Consider the following 27,780-nt stretch of genomic DNA (forward strand, 5'->3'; position numbering starts at 1 on the left):
AACACCAAGAGCTTCCAGAGACCTTCTGCTTACAGCACTGGACTTTTAATGAGTCAGGTTACCGTACGTCCACCATCTGCACAGGCTTGAGGTTTTTGTTACTGAGAATTTTTTTTTTCCTATTTGTTGAAATGGGATTTGCATAATGGTCGAGAGCATCCCCTGTGTAGCCTCCCTCAGCCACATCGAGTCACGTGACCTTGGGAAGGTCCTCTGCACCTTGGAGTCCTCACTTGTAAAATGGGGTGACAGGAGTACCCACGTCACAGAGGGAGGCTTGATGAGTTAATGTATGTAAAACACCAAACTCAGGTGCCCAGTACATAGTAAGCACTCCATCTTCACTAATATAATTAGTTTTATTTTTAGACCTGGATCTAGTTAAGGAATATTATCATAATTGTGAATGAGTAATGAGCATTTCAGAATTCAAGGAGTGTAAATACCTGAGTAGTGTTAATTACAGTAGTAATATTTAAACCTATAAAGGGTTTTCCGGCTTCACAGGCTCACCATCAAATATTCGAGTGCATTTTGAGCTCCATTCCTGCATGCCTTTTATATCTCATCCTTTAGAATGAGGGCAATGTTATATGGAAATCAAGGATCACCCGGGCCAAAGTGATAGTAGCTTACATCCATATTTAGTACATGCTGGCTGGTCCAAAGCTTGTGTTTTTCAGATATTTCGAGGTTGTGAAGTCTGCACAAAAATTGCCATCAGGAATTGCTGGGACAAAATGCAAAGTTACGGCCTTTGAGACATCTCAGTCCTAGGGACACGTGAGGGCACTGCAACCTTCCAGCAATAGAGAACTGGTTCTCCCGGGAGTGGCTTTTCTTTGGAAAAGGACAGTGGAGTTACTGAGCCCCTCGCCTGGAGCTCCTACGCTGAGCTGGGCTTTGAGAGGCACAAGGAGTCAGGGTCAGTGACAGTGCCCGTTGTTTGTTAGAAGTTCTCCAGGACAGAGAATGACTGTAATTATCACCAATGCCGTTATTTGTTTTGCCTTTGTAGCCACTTCTCAGGGTGGCTCTCCCAAAGTCATGGGAGTCGGTTGCCTTTGTCTGTACAAGCTCTGGGATGCCTGATAATGGTTACTGCTATGTTAGCGGAGTGATTGCTATCCACAGATACACAGTTAATGAGAGCTGCCTCTCTGGGCAGGCCCTGGGGGTGAGCTGTAAGCCCAGCATGCAGGTGTGGCTGTTGACAAGCCCAGCAGGAGATGGTGGCACTGCAGCCCATCAACCCGCTGCCATGCCCCCTTTAACCCATTCCAGGGGCTCCTACAGCAGAAGTAGCAGCCACACTATTTTAAAGACAATGATTTTCCAAGAAGAGGTCTGTAAATCCAGTGGAAGCGGCCCTCATTTAAATATTGGGCTGGCCAAAACGTTCGTTCGGGTGGGTCGAACTTTTTGGCTAACCCAATAGAATATGGTTTGGGGTTTCCTTAGGGTCAGCCTGCTGGAAATTACATTTTTCTGTTGGGGGTTACAGGAAGAAGTTACAGAATGTTCATCTGTAACTGCCACTGGTAGGAAGCAGTCTCCTGGGGCAGGTGTGTGGGCTTCGCAGTCACGGCTTCCCGTCCCTTCTCTTTCAGTGCTTTTGTACGTGAGGAAGGAGACAGACGATGTGTTTGATGCCTTGATGTTGAAATCCCCCACCGTGAGGGGCCTGATGGAAGCGGTAAGCAATGAACCCCCTTCAGCCTCCGAGAAACCGGCATGTACTCTCCTGAGCTGAAATCCATTTATTAAAATGCAGCCTTCGAGATGGCCCTGGAATGAGCTTTCTCAAGGAAAAAGAAAAAGTAGAGATTCATGGGGACACTGATTTCCACCCTGTCTGGCTTATTATTAGCATCTTAAGGAGAAGGAAACTTTGTAAAACTGCCAATTCCCTGTCAGTTTAAGGCTAATCAGAGTAAGATGCCACAGAGAAAGTTTAAACTGTGAGTTTCCATTTGTCTCTGCGTGAAACCAAATTAGATACGTTTAACTTCCAAATCTATACAGAACAAAAACGATTAGGAAGTGTCTTGCCAGCTGCGATAGTGTAATCCAAAATAAAATATGACCTCTTTTGGTTAAGAAAAAGATATAAATTGCAGAGTTATAAAATGATTTAAATAAGATTCTGAAATCTCTCCTTCCCTCTTCATCCCCTGTTTAGTCTAGCATTACCCAACCTGGGCTCAGGAAGTTATTTTATGTTTTATCCATGTATTATCCATCTGAATATGACTCTACATTGAAAATGATATCTGACTCCCCTGTACAACCATGTTGTAGAAGATCCAGGGTTTTTGTGGTGATGAAGACAGCAGGACTGCCAAGGGACAGTCTAGAATTTTTGTTGGTCTGGAAAACTGCTGCATTGAAACAGCATATTGGGCTATGGAGTAATATGTGAAAATGTGTAGGACAGTGACTATAAGTGGAATCATACACTATGTTGTCTTTTGTGGATGATTTCTTTCACTTTGAGTAATGTTTTTGAGGTTCATCTATGTTGTAGTATAAATCAGTACTTCATTCTTTTCTATGGCTGAATAGTATTCCATTGTGTGGATATACCACATTTCGTTTTTCCATTCACCAGTTGATGGACATTTGGATTCCCCCCCCCCCACCTTTTGGCTATTGTGAATAGTGCTGCAAAGAACATCCAGGTACAGGTGTTTGTTTGAATACTTGTTTTCAATTCTTTGGTGTGTATACTGAGGAGTGGAATTGCTAGCCAGACACGTAAGGTCACATTGTATAATCATACAATTTATAGGAAATATCAAGAACAGGCAAATCCATTGAGACAGAAAGCAGATTAGTTGTTGCCAGGAGTTGGGTGAAAAGTGAATGAGAAAAGTCTACTTAGTGAGTTTCCTTTTGGGGTGATGAATTGTTCTGGAACTACATAGTCCTGACGTTTGCAGAACATTGTGAATGTACTAAATGCTACTGAATTGTACACTTTAAATGGTTTAAGTGGGGAATTTATATGATATGTAAAAAAATTATTTATTTGTTCACCTGAAATTTTTTTTTAAAAAGCACAAGAATGTTACCAATGTGGTTGGCATTGTTAGGCAATTCAGAGCAGGGCATGGAGGACCACCCTCTAAGAAACACCTGGCTGGAGGGTTTGGTAATCTCTTCTGTTCTCAGGATCTGTCATTGGCATGGAGTTTGTTGTTACTGAATCTGCCCCCCCACCCCATAAAGGGAAAACAAAACCAGAAATGAACACAACAAAAAGTATCATCTATCTCTCTTCAAATGAACTAGGATTTTTTTAAATGACCCTAAAATGACTGGAAGATTGATTTATGAGCTACAGAAGCCCTTTGAACAAATTTCATACCTTTAATCTGGCCTTTAAGATCATATTACTGAAACTGACTTACCTAGGATGGTGGTGAAGCTGAAAATTACTTTAGCAGCTGTTTTGAATGCATATTCCCAGTCCTCAACCCCAGATTCCCGTTCTGCTGAAGTGGAGGTGGGGGAGGGCGGTGGAGCAGCAGGAATCTGCATTTTTTTGTTTATTTTTTGCGGTACACGGGCCTCTCACTGTTGTGGCCTCTCCCGTTGCGAAGCACAGGCTCCGGACGTGCAGGCTCAGCGGCCATGGCTCACGGGCCCAGCCACTCCGCGGCATGTGGGATCCTCCCGGACCGGGGCACAAACCCATGTCCCCTGCATCGGCAGGCGGACTCTCAACCACTGCGCCACCAGGGAAGCCCAGGAATCTGTATTTTTAACAGTTCTTCAGGGTATTCTGAGATCAGCCAGGTGTGAGAACCACTGACCTAGACCAATTCTGAACTGATTCATTACGCCTTCTTCCTTGGTGTCTTCCTTTCCTGTTTGTGACATCTGGCTAGTTCTACAAGTGTTCTGTAGCTGTGGTCTCGCTGGATCACAGCAGGGTTAAATGTCACCTTCACTTCCACCCAAACAATCCCTGAGTTAACTCTGCTTTTTTGTTTCTCTTCCCCAATAGAATGTAAAGTTCATGAGAACAGGGGCTTTGTCTCTTGCTGTCTGCTGTGTATCCCCAGGTGTTTGAGCATATATATTTGTTGACTGAATTGAGCATACACTGTGTATGTACCACCATGCCAAGTGCTATGGGTGGCATGTATTTCACATGCATTGCTTCACTTGAGCTTCACTGTAGCCCTGTGAACTTGGCAGGTCAGATGTCATCACTGTCATTTACAGATGTGGGGTTTCCTGAGCTCCACAGAGAGGCAGAGCCAGCTTAAGCCCTTGAGCAACTTAAGTCCACTTAGGGAGACGTCCACACATGAAAAGTTATTACAAGAAGAATAACCATTCCAAGTCACAGCTCACAACAACTAAAGGAAAGAAGCTTAGGCAATAGTAAGCCATCAGGCAAGAAGTAGTGTGTATGATGGTTGATCCCACAGTCAGGGTTCAAATCCTAGCTCTGACACTTCAGAGTAGTGTGACCCTGGGCAAGTTACTCAACCTCTCTGTACCCCAGGTTCGTCGTTTCTGAAATGAGAGTAATAATAATATGGGATATTATTATGAAGATAGATACTGATAAAATGAGATGTAGTGTTGTTTCGAGGATTAAATGAGTTCCTATACAAGGTGTTTAAAGTAGCACATAGAAACACTGTATATAGGGAGTTCCCTGGTGGTGCAGTGGTTGAGAATTCACCTGCCAGTGCAGGGGACACAGGTTCGATCCCTAGTCCGGGAAGATCCCACATGCTGCGGAGCAACTAAGCCCATGCACCACAACTACCGAGCCTGCGCTCTAGAGTCCGCGAGCCACAACTGCTGAGCCCATGCGCCACAACTACTGAAGCCCATGTGCTCTAGGGCCCGTGTGCCACAACTACTGAAGCCCACACGCCTAGAGCCCGTGCTTCACAAGAGAGGCCACCACAATGAGAAGCCTGTGCACCGCAACGAAGAGTAGCCCCCGCTCGCCGCAACTAGAGAAAGCCTGCATGCAGCAACGAAGACCCAATGCAGCCAAAAAAATAAATAAAATTTTAAATACAGAAACACTGTATAAATGAATATATATATATATATATATATATATATATATAATATATATGTAGTAGATGGCTGTAAGTGCTATGGGGTGGAGAGGCAGATTGAGATTCCCTCAAGCCAAAGGGGCTAGAGAAGGGTGTTCTCCCCTGGTGAAGCTGGCTGGGTGCACAGGGAAAAGGTGGCTCGTGGCCCCGGTAGCATCCCCTTCTATGCAGCTGAGTCATTCATGCATGGAGATGCAGGCCTGTCCTCCCCAATTCTATTGACAGGTCAAATGTAGCCACCTAGTAAGTATTTATAAGCAAGAGCCACCCCTTTTCCAAAAGTGCACCTTAGGGGCTTCCCTGGTGGCGCAGTGGTTGAGAGTCCGCCTGCCGATGCAGGGGACACGGGTTCGTGCCCGCGTCCGGGAAGATCCCACATGCCGCGGAGCGGCTGGGCCCGTGAGCCATGGCCGCTGAGCCTGCGCGTCCAGAGCCTGTGCTCTGCAACGGGAGAGGCCACAACAGTGAGAGGCCCACGTACTGCAAAAAAAAAAAAAAAAAAGTCATCGGCCTCCAGAGCTGGCAGTTGTGTCGGATGCCTCTAGACCAGGCAGACAGAGTCCTACATTGGTGAAAACCAATGGAAATCTCTAGTTCTGCCTGTCACATATCTGAGGTTTCTGGGCAAAGAGAACTCTCCACAAAGTAAAAGTCTAAAAGTTCCAGATCATCAGCTAGCCAGTAACACACTGATGAGGTATGTCCAAGACCTAGGATCCTCCTGGGCATCAAGGAAGTCTTAGGGGGTCCTTAAAAATATTGATCATGAGATTTTAAAAGTGATGGACATATACGAGCAGTTCAGACTACTTGAAAAACACAAAGAAAAAACCAAGCAGTCCTAATGCCCCCGCTCTGAGAACTATCACGAAGCGTGTGCTTGCCATGCACACGGAAGGGGAGTGTTGTGGTGACACCATCCAGCTCCTGGGCAGAAGGATTCCTTCCGTAATCTCCCGACAGATGGCCAGCTTCCTCCACATGCTATCCTGCACGGTCTCACTTCTTTCCAGGCTTCTGGATTTGGCAAAGCCCACTTCCTTGCCTGGCGTGGAGGCAGAGGACGCTGTGTTAGGGTGGCATTTTATCCAGCTGCCTCTGCCTTTGCCTTTGACAACTGCACAGAGGGCAGGGCTTTGTCCTCCTGGAGACTGTTGCCCTCGGCAGCCTGATGCCCGTGTCAACTCTGCCAGTTGCTTCTTGGTACTGGATGGGGTCCATGAGCCCTGCTTCAAACAGGCCCATCATATGCCCCTTTTCTCTATGAGCTTAGAATCTGAAACCAGACTGCCAGACTGTTACCTTTTAAATCCTGTCTCTGCCACTTCCTAGCTGAGGGACCATGATTACTTACTAAGTGTTAAGCCTGAGTTTCCTTGCCCAGAGAAACGGGTCTCCTAAAAACACCTATTCTGTTGCAATGATGTGAGAATTGAGCGAGTTAATAGATGCAGAACTCCCTGTGCTGATATGCTAAGCACTTAGTAAGCACTCAGTGAATGCTGGCTGTTGCCGCTACTTCCGGCAGGTATGCAGGTTTATGCAAATTTCCTGACTGTTATCAACTGAACTGTGAGCTGAGGTATATGCGTTCATGCTTTGGGAAAAGCTGGGAGTCAAACCCCTGAAAAGAGAAGATCCAAGAATCAGATTCACCTCTCTTTCAGAAAAGGGGGACTAAGAGATATGAACTTGCTGATGTTGAGTCAAAAAAGGAACGCACTTTATTTTTCCATTTCATTTTAAAAAGAAGTTCCAAATGACACCAACCAAAGTTCAAAACCCAATGCTTGCAGGCCAAGCAACTCACAACGATAAATGTTTTGGTTTTTATTTATTTTACTTTGCAGTTTCCTCTTTCTCTTTAGTTTTGCAGTTGGATTAAGTCACTGTTTTTCATCTTTTCTTGAAAGTTATTCTTTCCCTAAATTGTTTCAGTCTCTTCTCCTTATTGCTCTGTGATTCCATTATGTTCTTTTTACTTCAAGAATCCTTATTTAACACTTATTTCACATTCCCAGTCCATTTAACTACATATAGGTAGCTATACATACCTATAACTCTATATACGGACCATATATATGTATATACATTATGTATGGATATATAACTATAGATCTATAGTTATATAGAGTATATATAGTCTGTCTTCGCGCGTGCGTGTGTGTGTATACGTATATATATATTTATGGTACAACACTGATTGCTTGTTTTCTTCCCCCTTTGCTGAAGTCTTTGTTTTGATGCATATGCTAGAGTTCTTTTGTGAGTATTTTCCTCAAATGGGATATTTGGGTGAAATGCATTTCTTACATGCCATTCTTTAACCTGAGAAGTGAGGGAGAGCTTGTTGGTGTACAGAATTCTTGGGGTAAAGTCCCTTTTTTCAGTAGTCTGTAGGGGTTATTCCGGTTTGGTTTCTAGTGCTACAGATGAGAAGACTGAAGCCAGGTTCATTCTTTTTCTTTTCTTTTTTTGGTAACTTGTACTTTCTGTCTGGGAGGTTCCAGGATGTTGTATTTTCATTACCCCTGGAGATCTGGCACGTGGCCAGATGCATGGGTCTTTTCTCATTGCTCCTTCCTGGGATTCAGGATACCCCTCCTATCTAAAAACATGGGTCTTTCCTCTGTTATTTGTCTAATTGTTTTCTCTTCTCCATTTGCTCCTTTTTCTCTGTCTGGGACTTTGGATATAGTCACATCAGGTATGGCTGTCTCTATTCTTCAAACCTCTCTTTTTTTTCCCTTCATGATTTCCATCTATGCTGTGTGTCTTTGCTCTGCACTTGAAATGGTTTTTCTAATCGATCTTTCCTAACGCCGATTGGTTTGCTGGATCGACCACCTGGCCTTCAATTCATTTATTGACCTTTACAGATTTTTTAGTTCAATAATCATATATTTAGATCAGAATTTTATACTTGTGTGCTGTACAGCGGTCTTCATAAGTGCTCTTTTATGTTCTGTTCACACAGATGCTGTCCACATTAAGTTCTGTCCATTTTCTTTGCTGCCCACAGGCCGTGTTATTTTATGTGCTGGGCTCATTTGGGCTCCAGTATGGCCATGAGGCAGTTCCATCAGTGACGGAGCAGTGATGTGCGACAGGCAGGCCACTTGTTTCCCAGTCTACCTTTGCTGTCTCAGTCCTCAGCCCACCTGTTCTGCTCCTTTGGGGCTTGGGGGAGGGGGTGGGAGTTCTTCCTGTGCAGTGTAAGGGATGGATGGGTGGGAATCCGATTCTCTGGAGAATAAGCTCTTCCCAGGAGCCAAACCTATCCCACCTTTGTCCCAGGGCTCTTTGGCTTCTTTTCCTAGGCCCTGCTAGACTGCCCAGTAGTCCAAGTCCCAAACCTCACCTGCCCTAGCTGTTTGTGAGCCCTGCCAGCCACTGGGCTCACAAGAGGTGGGTGGATTGGATTTGGGAGAGAAAAAGCATTTTGGGTAGGTGTCTCCAGAATCCATCTCTACACTATTATTATATTACTTTATAGCTTTATATTTATAAAGCTGAATCATGGTCACTGTAAAAATAAATAGCACAGAATTGTACAATGTGAAAAGAAGAAGAATCTCCTTGTTTCTGTCCATTCTTCCAGGGTAGCCACTGCTAATAGATTGGTGGGTCTTTCAGATATTTTCTATTTACTTACATATTTTTTTTTTTAAATACAAGTGGGATTACACTATATACAGTGTTTTGCAATTTGTGTTTTTTCACTTAGTATGTTAAGGACATTTTTTTCATATAGGCGTCCTGCATTTCTTTTAATGGTTGCATGACGGCGTGGTTTTCAACTGTGCAAATATCAAAATGTGCTTAATGAATGTTTGTTGTACACAGTTAGCTGTGTTATGAACAGTGATGCTTTGAAGAGCTTTGCATACATCTGAGTGTATTTCTGTGCACCAGATTACTAGATGTGGATTATTTGGGTCAAAAGATATATGCCTTTGAAATTTCAATAGCTTCTGCCAGATTTCCCTCCAGAAAGGTTGAGCTTGTTGCTCTCCTATCTATGGGCTATGAGAGTTGCTGCTTCTCATCCTTTGGCTGGCACTGTATTATCAATTCTTCAGTTTTTGTTAGTCTCATAGATTAAAGGCAGTATCCTGCTGTTGTTTTAATTTGAATTTTTAAATTAATAGTGAGGTGGTGCATTTTCTTATTTGCTTATTGTCCTATTGTAGTTTTTCTGTGAATTACTTCTTTATGTTCTTGCCTTCCTTTTCCCATTGAATTGTTAGTCTTTTTCCTTCTTTTAATTGAAGCATGGTTGATTTACAATATTATGTTAGTTTCAGGTGTACAGCAAAGTGATTCAGTTATATGTATATATTTTTTCAGATTATCTTCCATTATAGGTTATTTGTAAGGTATTGAATATAGTTCCCTGTGCTATACAGGGTCCTATTGATTATCTATTTTATATACAGTAGTGTGTATCTGTTAATCCCAGACTCCTAATTTATCCCTCCCTCCCCCCTGTCCCCTTTGGTAACCTAAGTTTGTTTTCTATGTCTGTTTGAGTCTGTTCTGTTCTGTAAATACATTCATTTGTATTAAAGAATATGGACCAATTCACGAACTTGCACATTATCCATGTGCAGGGTCTATGCTCATCTTCTCTATATCGTTCCAATTTTAGTATATGTGCCGCCAAAGGGAGCATGTTAGTCCGTTTTTTTTAATTTGGAGGTGTTCTTTCTAACTTAAGAAAGTTTAGTTCCATGTCTGTCATTTGTGTTGCACAAATGTTTCCCAGTGTATTGTCTGTCCTCAGCTTTTTGGGTGGTTTTGCCTATACGGGTATTTTTCATTTTATGCTGCTTTATCTACATTTTGGCCTTTTTTCTTCAGGTTTCATAGCTGGCTTGGCATCTTCCTTACTTAAAGATGATATCTGTACAAAGAATTGATTCATGGTTTCTTCTTGCATGGTTTCATCTTTTCCCTGTAAATCTTTGGTGATATTTATTTTGATGGAAGTCGTGGAGAAGGGATCTGACTTTAACTTGTTAATTTTTTTCTATATGGCTACCTATTTAATCCAACATCATGATTAGAGTCCATCTTTTTCTGACTGACCTGAAATGACACCTTCATCATAGATTAAATTCTCCTGTGGGTGAATTTTTTGTTAACTGATTTATGGTTTGTCCAAAGAAATGAGCCTTTTTGAGAGTCTGACTCATGAGTGAAGACCACTGGCACCCAGAAACATTTCCAGGACCGTGAAGTTGGAATTTTCTCTCGTCTCCGCTTGGCTCCCCTTCCACACTCACCTGCCTTTTTGTTATTGGTTGCAGATATCTGAGAAATACGGGCTGCCCGTGGAAAAGATAACAAAGCTTTACAAGAAAAGCAAAAAAGGGTAAGAAAGAAACGGAACTTAAATTGATTTCCCAATCAGATATGTCTATACAGTGCCTTTAAAAAAAAACAAGATGGTGCCCGTCTTTCGTTAGTTCTGTTGTCTGCCTTTTATAAAAATTTGTCATCCTTTTCCAAAGGTGTGCTGAGCAGCTTACGTGTGCCACGCATTTTGAAGACCTTTAATGAGAGAGAGCGGGGGGTGAGAGTGCATTGTCATGACGTCAGCTGAGATGCCCCCCTCCAATGACAGGATTAGTGGGTAGAATAGAGGGGTCTGGAAGTGGTGAGAGTGGCCCTGGGGACAGTGGCAAGGTCGCCCTTCTGCAGAGAGCAGTTTATAGGGAATCACGTGCTGCTCTTGGGGCTGGTTTCAGGGCAGCACGGTAGGAATACAAAGGATTCAGGGCATAGAGGATTCTTCTGAGGTCATTACTAACATAATGATCGAAATGATTACTGGACCTGCTTGTTCTCACTGTTAAGAACAACAGCTCTCATTTATCTGGTGCTCAGTAGGTCCTGGGTCCCCTGCTAAGTGCTTTATGTGTATTGTTCTATTGTTCCTCACCACTCAGTGAGGTAGATTCTTATCCATAATTTATTGCTGATGGAGGCTAAGCAACTTGCCCGAAGTCTCATGTTCAGCAGGTGAGGCGCAGATTTAACCCAGGTCCGTGGCCCCAAAGCCCTAGGGTTTAGCTCGCACATCTGCTGTCTCCAGCCCTCCCAGGGCCTCCTGTGTATGAGGCTCCAAGTTTAGTTGCCACGGAGCTGGATTCAGTGCCAGGAGAGGGTCTCCATTAGAGTCAGCTTCTGGAGCTATCTTCTTACAAAAAGCAGAAAATAGGTCTTTAAACTCTTCTCTGGGCCTCTTTCATGAAGGAAATTGATTACCTGGGATACTCGGGCTTTTTGAGTGATGTGGTCTCTCGGTTAATTTGGAGCCAAGCAGGAAACCCTTTCCACTTGAGCCCTGGTTGAAAAGCTCACTAAAATGCATGTTACAGTTCTTTCCAAAGTCAGTGCAAGAGGCTGAGTGTATTCCTTCGCTGGTGAGATTTGAGCGGTGTCTCAAGGTCTCACGTTGAGCAGAAACCCTCAGTGTCGACGCACATGCCGATGGTAACATTTCACTTCCACTGAGCCCTGTCTCAGGCCCTGGGCTAAATACTTTAATCCTAACAACCACCGTCTAAAGCAGGGTTGTTATTCTTATTTTTGCGGAAAGGCTAAACAACTTGCCTGATGACACAGCTGTAAAATGAGAGTCAGTTCTCAAACCAAGATCTGTCTGACTTCAGAGAAGGGGATTGGTTGAAGGACTTCTAAATCACAGACAGGCCCTGGAAGTTGTTGGTTTTCTTAAAACCAAACCCAACACAGATGGTTAACCAAGGAGTAGGTCACGTGGTAAAAGTATGAACTTCAGAGTGAGGCAAAGCCAGTTTCAAAACCTAGCTCAGCAGTGAAGCAGCTGAGTGAACCTGGGGACACGATCTCACCTTGCTGAGCTCAGGTTTCTCATTTGCACCGTGGTGATGACCGCACCTGCCTTCAAGGTTGCCCTGAGGACTGAACACAAGGTCTCCAAAACACTGGAACACACTACATGCTTGAGGAAGGGTACCTGCAGCTCTTGTTTATTTTCCTCTTCTCCTAAGTGTGGAGTACTTTTTTAAAATGCATTTTCAAGAGGCAATATGGTTTAATGAAAATAGTTCGGGGACCTGGCCCTGTCAATAGCTAACTTTGTGATTTCAGGCTCTGTTAACTTCTGGGCTGTACTTTACCAATCTAGAAAGCAAAAGGTTTGGGTTGAATGAGCTCTGAAATCCTGTTTCATAAGGAGTTAGTTCTGAGAAAGCGAGGTTTTGCTTTCCTCAAAGTGGCTTCTGGGGGCCAGTTTGGGGGCCGCTGCAGAGTGGGAGCCTGTCTCCTCTCCCCTCCAGCCCCCGCCCCCCTCCCTGGCCTCCCTTGCAAAAGCATGGCTGAGGGAGCCCCCAGCCGGGAGCCTGCCCTTGCACTGAGCGCCTTGGTCATGGCATCTCTGTTTCCCCATCCCCGGCAGCATCCTGGTGAACATGGACGACAACATCATCGAGCACTACTCGAATGAGGACACCTTCATCCTCAACATGGAGAGCACGGTGGAGGGCTTCAAGGTCACGCTCATGGAGATCTGAGCCCTGCTCCGGGCAGCAGCCCTCAGGGCCTTTCTCCCCGGGGCAGCCGGAAGCCCGGGCCCTGCAGACCCACCCAGCCCATCTCACAACTGCTGTTACACGACCGCGCTGGGGAGCGGGCCGAGGCCTGAAGCCCCGTGTTTGGTCCGCCCGCCGGCTCCTGCCATGGAGCCGTAGCCCAAGCGCCTCGGGAAAGGGCCTTGCGCCTGTTGGATCCTTATTTATTGTCCACCTTTCTCTGGAGCCCAGGGCCCAGGCCCGCCAGGGCTCTGCAGGTCACTGCTGGCTCCAGGTGCCACCGTCCAGAGCCCTCCCCTTCAATCCATTCATCCCGAAGGGCCTGAGGATGCTCGCCCCTGCCGTCTCACCTCCTTACGTCTCCTGAGTGGACGGACAGAACGAGCCATTTCCTTCATCAGAGGTCGGGGGAGAGGCGGACGCCCCTTCCTGGTGAGAAACCTTCAGGCTGCTCGGAGACGGTCATCTCGCCGATACCCCCAGGGGTTCCCAGTGAGTGGCCAGCAGGCCGTGTACAGGAAGACATTCAGCCACTGTGTAATTAGTAAGTAACCTAGAAGGTGTGCCTGGCTACCCGTGTACATAGTGTTTATAATATGGCAATAATATATTCTACCTGTGCTATGTGGGCATGTTTACTGCCACTGGCCGGGGGAGGCACATACCTGGAGACCCTGCTTTCTCCAAGAGGCTTCTGCCTCTGTGCTGTTCAGGAGACGCGCTGGGCGACGGAAGTGGCCTTCGGGGTGTCGGGTGACTGCGGTGGGCGCCGAGACAGCTACTCCCGTGGGCACGCGCGGGGCCTCGGTCCCTGTCCGCAGAGGGCGCCCTGTTCCCTTTCCACGGGCACTGCTCGCCTCGGAGGCCACTGAGTTTATCTCACGGCGATGCGCTTTGCCTGACCCTCCCTCTGAGCTGTCTCGTGGCAAAGGTGAGATTGTCTGAGGCCCCAGCTCCTCCTGCTTTGGTGTCGGCACCGCCTGAACTTTCTGGAGAGACCGCAGGGGGGTTGCCACTAGGGCCCCGTCTCTTGGGCCCGCTGCAGAACTCCTTGGCTATCGTGAGGATCCTGGCCACTGCGAGTGCCTCGCAGTTTACAAGCTCGTCCTTCATCACAAGTGGCCCCCTTAAAGCCCAACTGTGGTCCCGAGAGCGAGGCCGACAGTTCAGCTCTGGGTCTCCAGGCCACCGCGGCCTCCCGGGGCTCAGCCGGCACGGGAGAGGCCGTGCTCCGCCGCCTCTGCTCCCAGATGCTGGATGTGGAGGGAGCAAGCGAGGATGCCCCGAGAGCCCTGGGAAGACGGAGAGGCGGTTTGCCCTTCTGCTGGCTGCCCTAGCAGATGAAAAGAAACGCTTCCCCAAGCGATCACGATGTCATGGACCGGCCAGGCCACAGCTCTCCTTGAGGGGACAGGAACGTGGTCTAGGGGTCTGTGTTTGTGGGTTGAAGCGCTAGCTTTCTACTAGCGAGCACACCCTCCACCCAAGGTCCCAGGTCTAGGACAGGTTCTCTGTAAGGACCCATTTGTTTGTAAAGCACTTTGATGTCTTACCTGGGGGCTTTCTCTTCAAGGGCTCCCTGCCCTCCCACCCCATTGCCCCTGAGGCCCAGAGCTGGACGAAGGGCTGCCTCCAGTCCAGCTGTTTGTCCTGGAGGCTGCAGAGGACTTGAATGGAATGGTGGGCAGGTGCAGAGCCTAGGAAGATCTCTGGGTGTGGTGAGCAGGCACCTTTCCGTGTCTTCTGGACACATCACCCCTCTCCGTGGTGCCAAAGGTTACATCCTGGATTCACCTCTGCTCCAGTCTGTCGCCGCCTCCTCCACTCTGTGACTGCCATGCCCTGGACCGGCATCTTGGGGAACCTCCTGGGTACTAGTGGGGCTCACTCTTGGGAGTGCATGAGGTACAGTGCGCCTCCCATGCTCCTTGCCTGAGGGCTGGTTCCAGACGTGATCGGCAGATGTAATGGCGAATACTCCTGGGCCGGGGCACAGCACTCCAGAATAGGAAAAAGAGAAAATCTTTGGCAATCTGACACGGGTTACCAAGCCTTCTCTCTCCAGCCTCTGTGGAAAAAAATGTTGGCTAATCCTGCCCTAGGCAGCAGATGAATCAAAGAGGCTTTTGCCTTTGTCCCAGGTCCCTGGGCAATGATCGCGGTGACCACTGCCAGAACAAAGCATATGAGCTCAGTGCCAGCAAAGGGTGGTGCAGCGTGTCCCCTCGCATTTGATCTGTCCCCATCTTACCGTGTCCCCTCTGCGTCCTTGGTGTGCCCATGGCTTAGCTTCGATGTGGCCTTCACTATGTATATGAGCAGAGCTTTGATGAGCAAAATTGTCCAAGAAAAACACTCCAGAGAGATAGGAAAACTTGCCTCCTCTTCTTTTTTTGTCCCTTAATAAATAAGCTTTAAAGAAAAAATTCACGTAAGACGAGGGACATGTGAAACAAGTGTTTTTCTTATACTTACCCAAATTGCTTAGACTTTGTGGGTGTTTAGGAATTGGGTCCAACAGAAAAATGCAGTCGGGTATCATCTTGGAATTGGATCCTAAAAGACTAAGGCACGTCCCAGCCCAGAAACTTAAGAAGCATGAACTGAATCAAACATTTCATTTTCCTTCTTATTTAAAATTACGCAAATGCAACAGAAGCAGAGGGCTTGTGCCAAATTCTAAAAACAGCCCTTTCTTAAAGACAAGCAAGGAAGACTGCTAGATGGACAATTTGCTCTCGTGTTTAAAAAAAAAAAAAAAGGCAAATGTAACTTAATAGTTTTGTAAATGGGAGAGGGGGAATCTATAAACTATAAATACAGTTATTTTATTTTTTGTACATTTTTAAGAAGAAAAAAATAAATATTCCTACCAACTCAAATGTCTGGTGTTCTCGGTGAGGTTGGTATTGGGGCTCTTTGCCTGACTGGAAAGAAGCCTCTGTGTGAGCGGGGAAGGTTCTAGGCTCCCCTTGGGCACCTCAGGTCCTGGGCTCCAACAAGCAGACGTTTCCTCTTCTGGTTGCTTTGTTGTGCCCAACCCCAAGGTTAAATGAGAAGAGGGCTGAAGACATCACGAGGCCTTTGGTGTGACCATGACAGGCCACCAGCATGGCTATTCTTCCAGTTCCCAGGGCAGGGAGTAGGCTCTGTCCATCTGCATTCCTCATGCCCAGCTCCCTCACCGCCACTTAAATGTACCACCAGAGCTTTCCCGTCCCTTAGTTCATCTCGCCCACCTCTCCACAGAGACTAAAACCACGTGGCTGAAACGCCAACCTCATCATGACAGTCTCTTGCCCTGGAACCCACAGCCTCGCTAGTATCTGTCAGCTCAAATCCCAGTATTTCTTTTTTTTTTTTTTTTTAAGTGTGGTGTGCTAATTCCCATGGAACAAACTTTGATCACTGGGAAACTGAATATGGGAGGGAGAAAGTAAGTATCCCTGACCCCTTCTTCCTCTTTTCCATGGACAATTCCAACCTTACAGCCACATGGCTCATCTGAAGAAGCCCTGTAGGGCCAAGCAGATGCTTCTGCTGAAGGATTTCCTTTTTTTTTAACATCTTCATTGGAGTATAACTGCTTTACAATGGTGTGTTAGTTTCTGCTTTACAGCACAGTGAATCAGTTATACATATGTTCCCATATCTCTTCCCTCTTGCATCTCCCTCCCTCCCTATCCCACCCCTCTAGCTGGTCACAAAGCACCGAGCTGATCTCCCTCTGCTATGTGGCTGCTTCCCACTAGCTATCTATTTTACGTTTGGTAGTGTATATATGTCCATGCCACTCTCTCACTTTGTCACAGCTTACCCTTCCCCCTTCCCGTGTCCTCTTACCCCTAGGTTCTTCATGACCGTTTTGGTTTTTTTTTCTTAGATTCCATATGTATGTGTTAGCATACGGTATTTGTTTTTCTCTTTCTGACTTACTTCACTCTGTATTCAAATCCCAGTACTTCTCGGCATTTCCTCAGTGGCCACGCACACTCCTTCAGCCATCCTCCACGATTAGCTCCCGAGAGCCTCTCTGTTCCAAACAAGGAGCGCTTCTATGTTCTTCCACCTGTCTGTCTGTCCACGTCCACAGCTTTCAAATCTTGGCTAAAAATTCGCCAGGGAAAGCTTTCTCTGACCAACTTTGACCCCCTTGGCATCCTCGGCAGCCTCCGTGCTTGGACCAGTGGGCAGCAAAGAGGTCAGGAGAAGTGCTCGTTGAGGAGGCTTCTGGAGAGATCCTGGGATTAGAAATGGGCCAAAGGCCTCTTTGCCACGATCCGTGTTCCGCAGTCTCAGTAGGAGGTCTGAATGTATTCCCCACAGGCCCGAGGACGTCCTGCCGGGCATGCACTGGTCTCCACATCTCCCCTGAGGCAGTCCTCCCTTGACCCATTGCAGCCATAGTCCTGCTGTGAACTCTGCTCCCCATGTGTGCCACACACACACACACCCCACCTCCCTGTACTGGGACTCCGGGTAGGTAAAGCTGTCACGGCCACAGGGTCAAGTACCAGCTCTTGCCTTCACCGCTATGCCAGCTCAGCTCAGTTACTATGGACCGGGCATCGTGCCCGGTGCTGGGGAATAAGAGGCACATTAGATGCAGTCCATCCTCAGAGGCTGCAATGTGCCCAGTGATAACAGCCTGGCATCGTCAGCACCGGGATAGGGGTTCACTCTGGGAGAGCCAGGGCTTAGCAGTCACCCCAGTCCTAAGGCATACAATCCCCTCTTACCCTTAGACTTTCACAATGTGCTGAGGTCACCAAACGCTAATCTCACTTTAGGAAGGCTGCCAACTCAAGTGTCTGAGCCCCTGTATCTCTGAGGGTCAGTGGCACATTAACACCCAGGGCAGCAAATGCCCAGGACCTACCTGAGCCCTGGACATGTGGTCATCATTCAAGTGTAGAGAAATCTATTTGCAATGAATATACCATTGGTTAGACCCTTGGCGTGGACATCTTTTCACTCTGCAACAATCTTTCTACTTTAGGTGGATCTGACTGATACTCTACTGCCTTGGAAAATACAGGGCTCAATTTTCTTTCTTTTGTTTCTTCAGCCACCTTAAAAAAAAAAAAAAAACAGAAAATTTCAGGGAAGTGAACACATACTCCTGACAAAGATAAGAGAGGCCTGCGTGAAGCATCTCCATTTCTTCCAAAGGGAGCTCTCGTGACCTCCCCCTGCCTCGACTGAGAAAGCAGGCAGATTCTTCCTCACCTGGCCTATGCCTGCCCCGCCCCCCCATGCCTGAACTAGGCTGGCAGGGGGTCCAGAGCTGGGTTGGGACAGTACCCTGAAAATAGGAGCCTCAGGCTTGCAAACGTGCTGGAAATTAACAGGCTCACCTCCAACAGGTGTGCGAGTGAAGAGGCTCCTGATCAGGTTGGAGGGTCCCAGCCACCTCCTTACCATCACTGCCGTGAGTGACGTGGCATTACGTGTGCTCAGTTCTCACGGGCCTCAGGGCCACTGCTGGTCTATAGAGAGAAGCTGTGAGGTACAAAAAGACTCCCCTCCAGGCCAACTCAGCTCCTACACGAGGTCTGGTTGGCCCATGAGACACCTACCATAGCTGACATTCATCCTTTTCCTACATTCATGGCCTCTGTGCTGGAGGCAAGGCCAAGGACAGCAGCAACAAGCACCTTGATCTGAATTGGCTTTGAGGCCATGGGCTCTGTATCATGTCAGTTTTCCTACAGACTCTTCTCCAGCCTGAGAGGCCCTGAGAGGGGAGAGGGGCATGTTAATTTCCCACTGAAGAGGAACTTGCCTCAGTTTCTCCTTCTGGTGCACCTAATGTTGAGACTAGAATTTATAGCTCCAGTTGTGAGGAAGGAGAGGAGGTAAGAAAGTGAAGGCCATGAGGGGAAAGTTAGCCCACATGTAGACCAAGGATGCTTCCGGACACGGCTTGGGGTCCAGCAGACCCTCGCATCCCCGCTTTCACAAACCCTGCTTCCTTGTGCCTGGAGAGCAGAAACCACACCCAGGAGGTGGCCAGCACAGCATCTGGGCCCTCACACGGGCACAGGTTCAGCTGGAGCAGCAGTTTAGGCATGGAAACCTCATGTCCCAGACCATCATATTAAATCAGCAACGTTCTTGAATGCCAAGCTAGAGTAACACAAAAGTCACCAGATATAGGACCCACTCCACGGGGAGGGATTCATAAATTACTAAATTCACTTGTGCAAAGTGCCCCCAGGGCATATCAATGGGATGGGACTGCGCCCTCAACACCCCTTCCCCACCCTAAACAAGGATATGAACAGTCGACCACTCTATCATCCTTCACGTCGTAAGCCACTTTATTCCAGTCCCTTGAACATCACAGGCTGGCCTGATTTCAGACAGAACAGACTCCATTTCCAGAGGTCCCTCAACACAGCAATGACAATGAACAGCCCAGCACAGGAGTGACATAAGCTTTTAGGCATTCAGCCTTCTGGGTGCTGTCAAGTCCCTTGGCCACACTCGAGTGCATTGGATCAGACATACAAAGGTCTTCCTGGGAAGGAGGAGAATGAGAAAACAACCCTCAAGAAAATACACACAGGGTCGATGGCAGGCAAGGACGAGGACTAGTTTCCGCTTTGTTTTCTTAACAGCTGGAGACACACTCCCCTGCATCTCACTCCAGCTCCAGGTTCTAGGGAACGGAGTGCGTCTGGCTCAGTAAGATGTCGTGACTGAGGACAGGGCCCAGGCGGGCGTTCCCCAACATTAACTGACTCCGCCATCTAAGGAGAACTAAAGGAGGAATTAGGTCTTCAATCAAGAGCGGGAGAAAGTGGGAGGCAGCTCCTGAACATCACCTACAGAGGTGCCGGGTCCCCTTGCCACTGTGCACGCCGCGTCTTAGGTTAACTCCCTAGTTTTCAAAACCAGATTTTACCACTTGGCCAATGGAGGGACTCAGCAAGTCTCACAGTACAGAACCACTATAAAAAAAACTGACACGCAGAGGAAGATGAAGATTATTTTACTGAGTCCAGGTCTCAAAATTTCACCCTGCCAAGTTGGTTCGTTTTGGTCAACCATACAAATTCAGATTTTTACTGTCAGTTTAAATGGAATCGCGTAATACTCAGGAATCTAGAGGTTAGAAATGGGCTCAGCATCATTTTCCTCATGGTTATAAGTTTATCTTTCTGTGGTTCATGGTCTACAGGAAGTAGCTTGGCCGCAGCCAAGGAGACCTCTCTGCCTTCTCTTGGGGCAGGGTCTCCCCGTCTACATCCTTGAGTGTTTGGACTTCCCCATACCTACTGCTTGTGAAAATATGACTTACCTGTGACCAGCAACTTGTACTCTTACCTTTCAATTCAAATTAGGATGTATGAGGTCATCAGACCAAACTGCAACTCAAATTTGTACTGTCACTTCTGTAAATAGAAATTTGCATTCAGAGAACACGATGATGCAAGATACTTTCGGATTCCCAAGGGTGGGCCTTGGAAATCACAGACACACTTGCCTATGCCTTCTTCAGGATGAACCAGGTGATGCCCAGCCTCTAACCTCTGACTCTTTTCAGGGCCGCTAGAGGCGTGGAAAAGTCAACATTCCAGCTATGGCTTCCTAACCATCCATGTGGATTAAAGCACTGGGAAGTCCTGAGAATTTATGCTATTTGGGGTGGGGGTGGGAACAGCTACAGAATATTATCTGCTCAGAAAAGCACCGCACCTCTGATCCAGGACTGTCAACGGGCTGCTGGGCTGGGTGGGCAAACCCACATCTCTAATAAATATGAACCTTCTGGTGCCCCAGTTGACACATCCCACTCAAACTTGCCCCACTTCTATTGCCTAGGCACTACCACTGGAAAAGCATTCAAAATTAAGGTTGGGCCCTGGTCATGGTTACTTTGTACTTTTCTGGAATATATAAAATATACCTGTTGATTGGTGCATTTGTGCAAAGACGGATATGACTTTAAAATAAGACATAGACATTCATTATAGCTGGCTTACTTCACAACAAGCTACTAAAAACAGTCTCCTGTAATAAGATTGTATTAGTGCTCACTAAACATGCATTTCATTTAAACAAGGCAAAACACTTAATTTCGTCTGTAATACCCAGTATTTTATATACAGCGATCTTTTTTTTTTTTTTTTGAACTACAATAGGCAACAAGATGGGTCTGGCTTTGAAATATAAATTACCATTTGTGTTTAATTTCCAGAGAAACTCATCTTAGCTCAACTAGTGTAAACCTGGGAAGAAATAGCTGAGCCATCTTTTTCCTCTCCTCTATGAATTTACCTTGAAATGTTCACAGCTTAGAAACTAAAGCCTGCTGGGGAAGAGGATGGGGTGGGCCTCCAGGCGGGAATCCCCCAGGCCCCTTTAATAGCCTGGCCCTGGAGGATTCCTGGTCCCTGGGCAATCGAGCATCTGGTGCCACCACCCCTAGGGCATGTGTCACTCCAGACCCAGGTGGGGAATTTTGTTTTCCAAACAGGGCCCTTAAGCTTGCAATAGAATCACTGGACTGGATTGTTTTCTCTTCTCTTCTCTTGCCTCCCCCAGTCTTCGGTTTTAGAACACAGACTTTCGAATCAAAGGGAAAGTAATAATAATAACGATGAAAAATCGTCAGAACAACGAACACCACAAAGTCTGTGCACGGCAGCACTGTTCATGCTCTCCACAAGCGCGGGGGGCTCTAGACATTCCCATGAAGCGTCCACGACAAAAGAAGCTGCAGGCGGCACGGAGGGAGGTGCATCCGACCACACGAGGAACAGCATCACCGTCAATATTGTTTGGCAAAAAAAAAAATTTTTTTGTTAAAAACTAAACTCCAAAGGGAACACAAGCAGCTCTACAGTTGGTGGGGCTTCCGGCTCAGAAGTGGCCGGCGCTGCTGGGGTCGCACTGCAGGAGGCGCACTATGGACGGGTCGCTCTTGGCCCCTCGGATGAACTCTTCCAGGGAGAGTTTTCCTAGAAAGCAAGAGGACCGGTGAGTGGCGGCTGGCGGCCGCTGCACAGACGTAGGCTTCCCGCTGTACCTTGGAGCCGGCGGCGGCGGCGGCGGCCCACCTCTTCCCGGGGTCTCACACCTGCCGTGAGGCCCACCTTCCGTCTCTCCGAGCCGAGACCCCGGGGCTCGTTGAGCATCGCACATTGCAGCACGCGGCCTCCTGAGAGCTCTGTGTGCACGGCCCTGGGCTGCGGGGCTGCTGGGTGGCCGCGACGTGGGCCCTGCCCTCGTGGCCCCTCCAGCTGCAGGTGCCCCGGAGGGACTCAGATAGCGCCTTTCAGAGACTGAGCTGGGCTCCTGCAGCGCCAAGGCCGTCCCCACGGGCTCACTGGGCCCTCTGGGCTCCTCAGGGTCACTTGGCTACACCTACGTTTGCATGTGGGCAGAGGGGCCCGAAGAGACACCTGGGGAGAGGGCCCCTTCTTTGGGCCAGGGTGTGAGGATGGCTGCCCTTCCATCCAGGCGAGGGCTGTGTGCTCCGAGAAGCAGAGAGGTGCCGCGGGGGTCCCTCCCGTCAATCAGGGCACTTTCCTCCTACCTCAATGGGCTGGACGGGGGAGACTGGCTGCCTGGGATTCCACTCCTCCTCGATGTCTTTCTCCTTCTTGCCCAAGCTAGAGTATGTATCAATTCCCTTCGGGAAGTTTCCTCGGTCATATTGTTGGTGGGGAGGCAAAGCTTCCCCCGCTTTCTTGTTGCGGCAGGGTAAACCCTGCATTCAGCGTATGTATCCGCTCGGGCTAACTACCCGCGTGCTCCCGGATTGGCTTCCCAGCTAACCTGCTGGGGGCCCAGACTTTTCTCTTCAAGTCAGCGCCAGGGGTTAGATGCAAAGAGCTTCTCCAAGAGGAATCTAACAGCGGGAGGGTCTAGATGAGGACCGTGCTCCGGTGTGGCGTCCCGCCTTGGGGTCCAGAAGCCCTGAGCCAAAGCACCAAGTCTCCTGGTTGGGTGGAGCCTGACCCCTTGCAGACCGAAAGCCCCTCCCAGTACGGCTCCCACTCCGACCCCCCCCACCCCCGCCCTTTTTTTTTTTTAAAAACCCAAGGCTTTCCCTTAGGAAAGCACAGGACTTTTAGCAACGAGATGCATTTGGGGAATGCTGACCCCGTCAGGGCTCTGTGACCCCATTGTGGCCGAGTCCCAGAGCACAGGGTCTCATTTCTCGCAGTGAGCGTTCGGTCCTGCAGTGTTTGGATCTTCTCCCATCTTTCAGCCCTATTCTGAAGAGGAGGCTGGGCCTTGGGCAGCAGACAAGCCCACCTGTGCTCCCCTGGAGCATCAGCAAAATGTGCAGTTTAATGTCAGTGAGTTTACTATTCTATTAAAAGAATCCCATGTGTTTAGTCTTTGCAAAACAAACTATTCGCTGTGAATCAAGGCACATAGAGAAACAGGATGTAATGGCACCTTTGTGGAGAAACAAAGCAAACAGATTGGCCTGTACCCTGCAAACCTGGATTCTCAGGCAGCTGGTGCCCCAGAGGGCATAGGGATAGAAACTGAGGCTCGCTCTGCGACAAAGCCTTCCGCCGGGGGTATATGACTGCATTTGCTCATCACTGACAAGAACTGCTGGGGATGCCCAGCAGAACAGGCAAGCTGGAAATAAAATCAAGAGCTATAGATGACTCAGGGCTTATTATGGACCAAGCTCTGTGTTAGCACTTTAAACTCAGATATTACATCTAACTAGGGCTGCCAGATTTAGCAAATAAAATACAGGATGCCCAGCTAACTTTCAGTTTCAAATAAACAATAATTTTTTAAGTATGTCCCAAATATTGAATAGGGCATACTTATATTGAAAAGTCATTTGTTATTTGTCCAAAAATTAAATTTAATGGTGCCTCCTGTATTCTGTCTGGCAATCCAACATCTAAAATCCACTGTTCTTGAGTTTGAAATCCATCTCTCCTTTCATTTTGGTTTGCTCTGCATCCCCTTGTTGCATTTGAATTGTGGGTGGCTCCCTCAGGGTGGAATCTGCTGGCCACCTCACCCGCCAACAGCTGAGGGGTCCCACTTGGCTCCAGGAAACCCAACACCTTGGAGCATGCACACGAAACCCCAACAAAACCCCCTGGGCAGGCTGGGGTGAAAGCTACTAGGGTCTGGGTGCATAACAAGCCCCTCCCCACTATCTGATTCGCTGGCCTGCAGGATCCAGCCTCCATCTTCCCCCTACAGGGAGAAAGCAGGATAAGCCACTTTCACAAAGGGCCTCGGGCCAGGTCCTTATGGCCAATATCTTGACCTCTCGTGGAATTTCCCTGCCCGGACACCCCAGCCCCTCCAGCAGCCCCGCCTCTGAGCAAAGCAAAGCAAAGCAAAGCAAAGCAGCCATGGCCTCCTACCGTCTCTATTGGTGTCCATCTGGCGGAAGATCTTTTCTGTCCTCTTCTCTGGGGTCGACTCATCTTCAGGCATTTTCATTACAGAGGAGACCATCTTATAGATTGCCTGGGGACAGAAGCAACATGGCGTGAGACAGAAACATGGTTTGTTTTCGCACACAATGGCCCTATTATTAAACCTCCCAAATACAGGGTTGAAGGGAATGCCTCCCATCACACAGCGACCCAGCTCTGCTCCTGACCATCTGTTGTCGTAGAAGAGAGACGTGCAGTTGCTGGTGAGAGCAGCCAGGCCAGCAGAGCTTGTCCAGCGGCAAGAACCTTCAGGAGCGACAACTGGCAGGAAGATCCACTAGGCCCCCCGTGTCTCTAACTTATGTGCTTATGAATCCCCTGGGAATCCTGTGAAAACACAGCAGCTGATTGAGTAGGGTGGGCTGGGGAGATGGGGGGCTTGAGAGTCTGCATTTCTAATGAGGTGCCTGTGTGCTGCTGCTGCTGTTCTGAGGTCCCTGCTCTCAGGCTGTAGGTGACATTCCTCAGGCCAGAGACAGGTCAGGGTCTACTGTGGTCTCTCCCTGGGTCCCTCAAGGGTGACAAACACTGATGGTCTGTAAGGGCCTGCCCTCCTCTTCTCCTGGGCAGACATTACCAATCCATCCCAGTGCTCTTTCTCCTTGGATGTGGCAATCGTCTCACATTCCTTCTCAGCAAGCTGCCAGGTATCCCCGGGATGGGAACAATCTGCCATCCAAGTTTTGGAAGAAATAAGTATAAAGTCTCAGCTTGAGATCAGCTGGGTACATCAGAAATCTGATGGGCAAAAGAGGGTTCTACTGAAAAGGTTCTGTGAACAGTACTGAAACTATCTCCCCTACCGTGGACCCCCCATGGTACCCAGTAAGCGCCTGGAAGGCCTCAGCGGTCAAATGTTGTTTTTATTTTGGAAGCATAATGTAAAGTCATTGTTTTTATCCCCAGACCATGGTTCTGGTACTCAGATTCACTTGGGGAAAATTAGCCCTGGGAAGGAGTTTTAGAAAAAGTAGATTTTGCCAGAGGGTGGGCAGAGGAATCTGGAAAGTTCTGGAACTTGGGATGTAGTGGAAGGAGAGAAAGGAAGGCAGCTGAAGGAAAGTAGTCTCCAGAGGGGAAATGTGGAAACAAAAAGGGTTGCAAAAAGAGATAAAGGCTTAACTTCTCCACTTTACAGTCTCGTTCAGGATCAACTCTGCCTCAAGTTCCTAAAATATTCTGGAGAAATGGGGGTAAATATTATAATCTCCGTTGATAAAATAGGAGTGAAAAATGGAGTCACCCAGTGTGTTGACTCTTGGGCTGATCCCACCCCATTAGGGACCCCTCAGGCCAGGCTCCCCAAGTCTGACTTGAACCCACCCAGAGTCCTCGCTGAACTGGAGCTGCCTCCACGGTGATTCTGTCTGGGAGGAAGGGCAAACTGGGAGTCATGGCTCTGTCTGGGATGATGGGTGTCACTGGGGTAAGTAAGCTTGGCCACAGTCAGCTGTCCCAAGAGACGTTCACTGAAGTGTGCTCCAGAGGCGAGAGGTGAGCCATACTCTGTCTTCCTCCTGGATCCCTATTGCTGTCCCCTCCAGCCCAGGACTACACTACCATCTGTGCTGGGGTTATAGCGCCATGCGCCAAGCCGCTGGGGACACCTGACTCCTTGGGGGAGCTAGAAAAGGCCAGAGAGTTAGAGACTTTTTTACAAATGGGAAACAGAGGTGCTGAACTTCCAGGGCCACGTGAGTATTTAGTAACAAGAGTGGAAAGCAGGACACTCTCCATACCACCATGTTTTGAGGTCCAGCGCCCTCTCCTCAGCTTTCTCTGCTCCGACACGGAAGCTTTTCTGTAACTCTTGACTCAAAGAGGAATCGGCGGCACCAACTGATGAACACACACACACACACACACCCCTCACACGGATTTCAGACTTACACAGTCTAAATATTTTGTGAATTCACAAGCCCAGGAATCTTAGAACAACAACAACAAAACAGTATCTAGATATCAGCGCCCCACTAAATCACAAGTACACCTCTTTAAAGGTTTAAGAGCTGGTACATTTCAGGAGTTGTAGAGGTGATGTGGGAGGGGCATTTATGGACAAATAATAAGTTTACTTTGGCTAGAAGTCTTAAGGATGCTGTGTAATCAACCTTCTTTGGGGCTGCGTTGCTCCTTCCCCAAATCTGTTCTGGCCTCGGTAAGGTCCCATGGTAGCAAGTAAAACCCACTGGTCTGGAACACTCCTTGGAACTCTCAGCCTCTAAGAGTTGAGGTTCATGAAATTCTCCTTCTTGGGATTCTGAAGGAAGTCAACTGTGTAATAATCTAGGGATTATTCTCTTAATACTCTGGTTGAACAAATGAACGAAAGACCAAGCAAACAGATGAATGTGTTTGAAAACAAGGCGCTTACACCCAACAGAAAGTCTTCAGGCGTTTAGTCTTTAGCTGTTAGACTAAAGGAACAGGGCTGGGGCAGAGAAATGAGGATAGGTTAGTTCAAAACAACAACAACAAAACACCCATAAATAAAAACAAAACAAAAATGAAGAAAGTCAGGATCCCCTTATATGAGGATATTTGCAAACGAGGCTTCTGGAATTGGGCAAGAGATGTAATGTCTGAGTATGCTGAGGGGTTGAGGAGGAAGTGCGAGCACCTTTAAGATGCTCACGTTTCCAGATGGCTCTTTCATAGCACTCAGACTAGACTGTTTTTGTTGATTTGTTTTTTTTGTTTTTTTTTTTGCGGTACGCAGGCCTCTCAATGTTGTGGCCTCTCCCGTTGCGGAGCACAGGCTCCGGACGCGCAGGCTCAGCAGCTATGGCTCATGGGCCCAGCCGTTCCGCGGCATGTGGGATCTTCCCGGACTGGGGCACGAACCCGCGTCCCCTGCATCGGCAGGTGGACTCTCAACCCCTGCGCCACCAGGGAAGCCCCATTTGTTTGTTTTTAATGTGCATCAGCTCACAGAAAGGGATTAGTGGATTATTTACAAAACCAGGTCTATGAACGTGGGTGGTACTAGAGCAGTGAGCAAAGAGATGAGGTGACAAGCCCCAGGGGTCCCAAGGTAAGTGGGTGACAGCCCTGCAAAACCTCAGTGGGGAATCACCTGTCCCTTTGCCCCTCTCTCATGGCCTCAGCAAGCCAGCACTGATTGTATTAGACCTGGGACTCCACAGCGCAGGGAGAGAAAAGACACAACTCCAGACAGCAATCTGAAACAAATCGTGTCTTTTATTAACCCCAGTTCCCCACACCCCTCCCCCTAATTTAATGGGATTAAACCATGGAGAGGCCAGGCTACTTCCCTACTTTATTTTTAGCAATGTCAATGAGAGGCCCAGCAGGGACATCCTGTTTTTAATTAAACTTGAAGAGCCCTATTCTTGTCTCTGGGTAAATACAACCGCTATGGGACACCCAGGAACCCAGCTCTGGTTCTGCCCTAGGCAGGCTTAGGACAGCACCACCTGCGGCCAGGGGAATTACCAGCTTCCTCTTGACATATATATATATATATATATATACACATATATATATATATATATATGTGATTTTTCTTTTTCCCTCTGAATGAACCACCTCTCGGAATGTTGGAAAGGAAGGGCTCATGTCTGAACTGATAAACGTTGTGGGATTAACTAAGGGCAGGCACAATTCCAAGAGCTAAAGTTCACTCTTCTCTCTGAAGGAAACCAG

At 47.8% G+C, this 27,780-nt stretch overlaps 2 protein-coding genes and 1 non-coding gene across 14 annotated transcripts in view; 1 reads left to right on the top strand and 2 right to left on the bottom strand.

Annotated features, from left to right (window-relative positions):
* Positions 1 to 13,363, top strand: part of GRHL2 (grainyhead like transcription factor 2) — a 163,652-nt gene extending 150,289 nt beyond the window's left edge. For 4 of the 6 annotated variants that reach the window (XM_060127422.1, XM_060127423.1, XM_060127429.1 and 1 more), the window contains 3 exons: positions 1,611 to 1,696; positions 10,406 to 10,470; positions 12,541 to 13,363. In XM_060127422.1, the coding sequence (XP_059983405.1) occupies positions 1,611 to 1,696; positions 10,406 to 10,470; positions 12,541 to 12,655 (266 nt within the window). In that variant the 3' untranslated portion in view covers positions 12,656 to 13,363. Of the gene's footprint in view, positions 1 to 1,610; positions 1,697 to 10,405; positions 10,471 to 12,540 lie in introns of those variants that run through there. The other 2 variants (XR_009536312.1, XR_009536313.1) reach the window with 1 other exon arrangement.
* LOC132508458 (U6 spliceosomal RNA) lies at positions 9,662 to 9,766 on the bottom strand. The gene has a single exon (XR_009536597.1). It is a non-coding gene; the product is annotated as a U6 spliceosomal RNA (small nuclear RNA).
* Positions 13,364 to 18,978: 5,615 nt separating the features above from the next.
* The window catches only part of NCALD (neurocalcin delta), a 432,659-nt gene continuing 423,857 nt past the window's right edge, over positions 18,979 to 27,780 (bottom strand). For all 7 annotated transcript variants that reach the window (XM_060127588.1, XM_060127587.1, XM_060127590.1 and 4 more), the window contains 2 exons: positions 24,040 to 24,145; positions 18,979 to 21,642 (listed from right to left, as the gene is read on the bottom strand). In XM_060127588.1, the coding sequence (XP_059983571.1) occupies positions 21,545 to 21,642; positions 24,040 to 24,145 (204 nt within the window). In that variant the 3' untranslated portion in view covers positions 18,979 to 21,544. The remainder of the gene's footprint in view (positions 21,643 to 24,039; positions 24,146 to 27,780) is intronic.

The sequence above is a fragment of the Lagenorhynchus albirostris genome, chromosome 17 (assembly GCF_949774975.1).
Source record: "Lagenorhynchus albirostris chromosome 17, mLagAlb1.1, whole genome shotgun sequence".
Classification (NCBI taxonomy): domain Eukaryota; kingdom Metazoa; phylum Chordata; class Mammalia; order Artiodactyla; family Delphinidae; genus Lagenorhynchus; species Lagenorhynchus albirostris.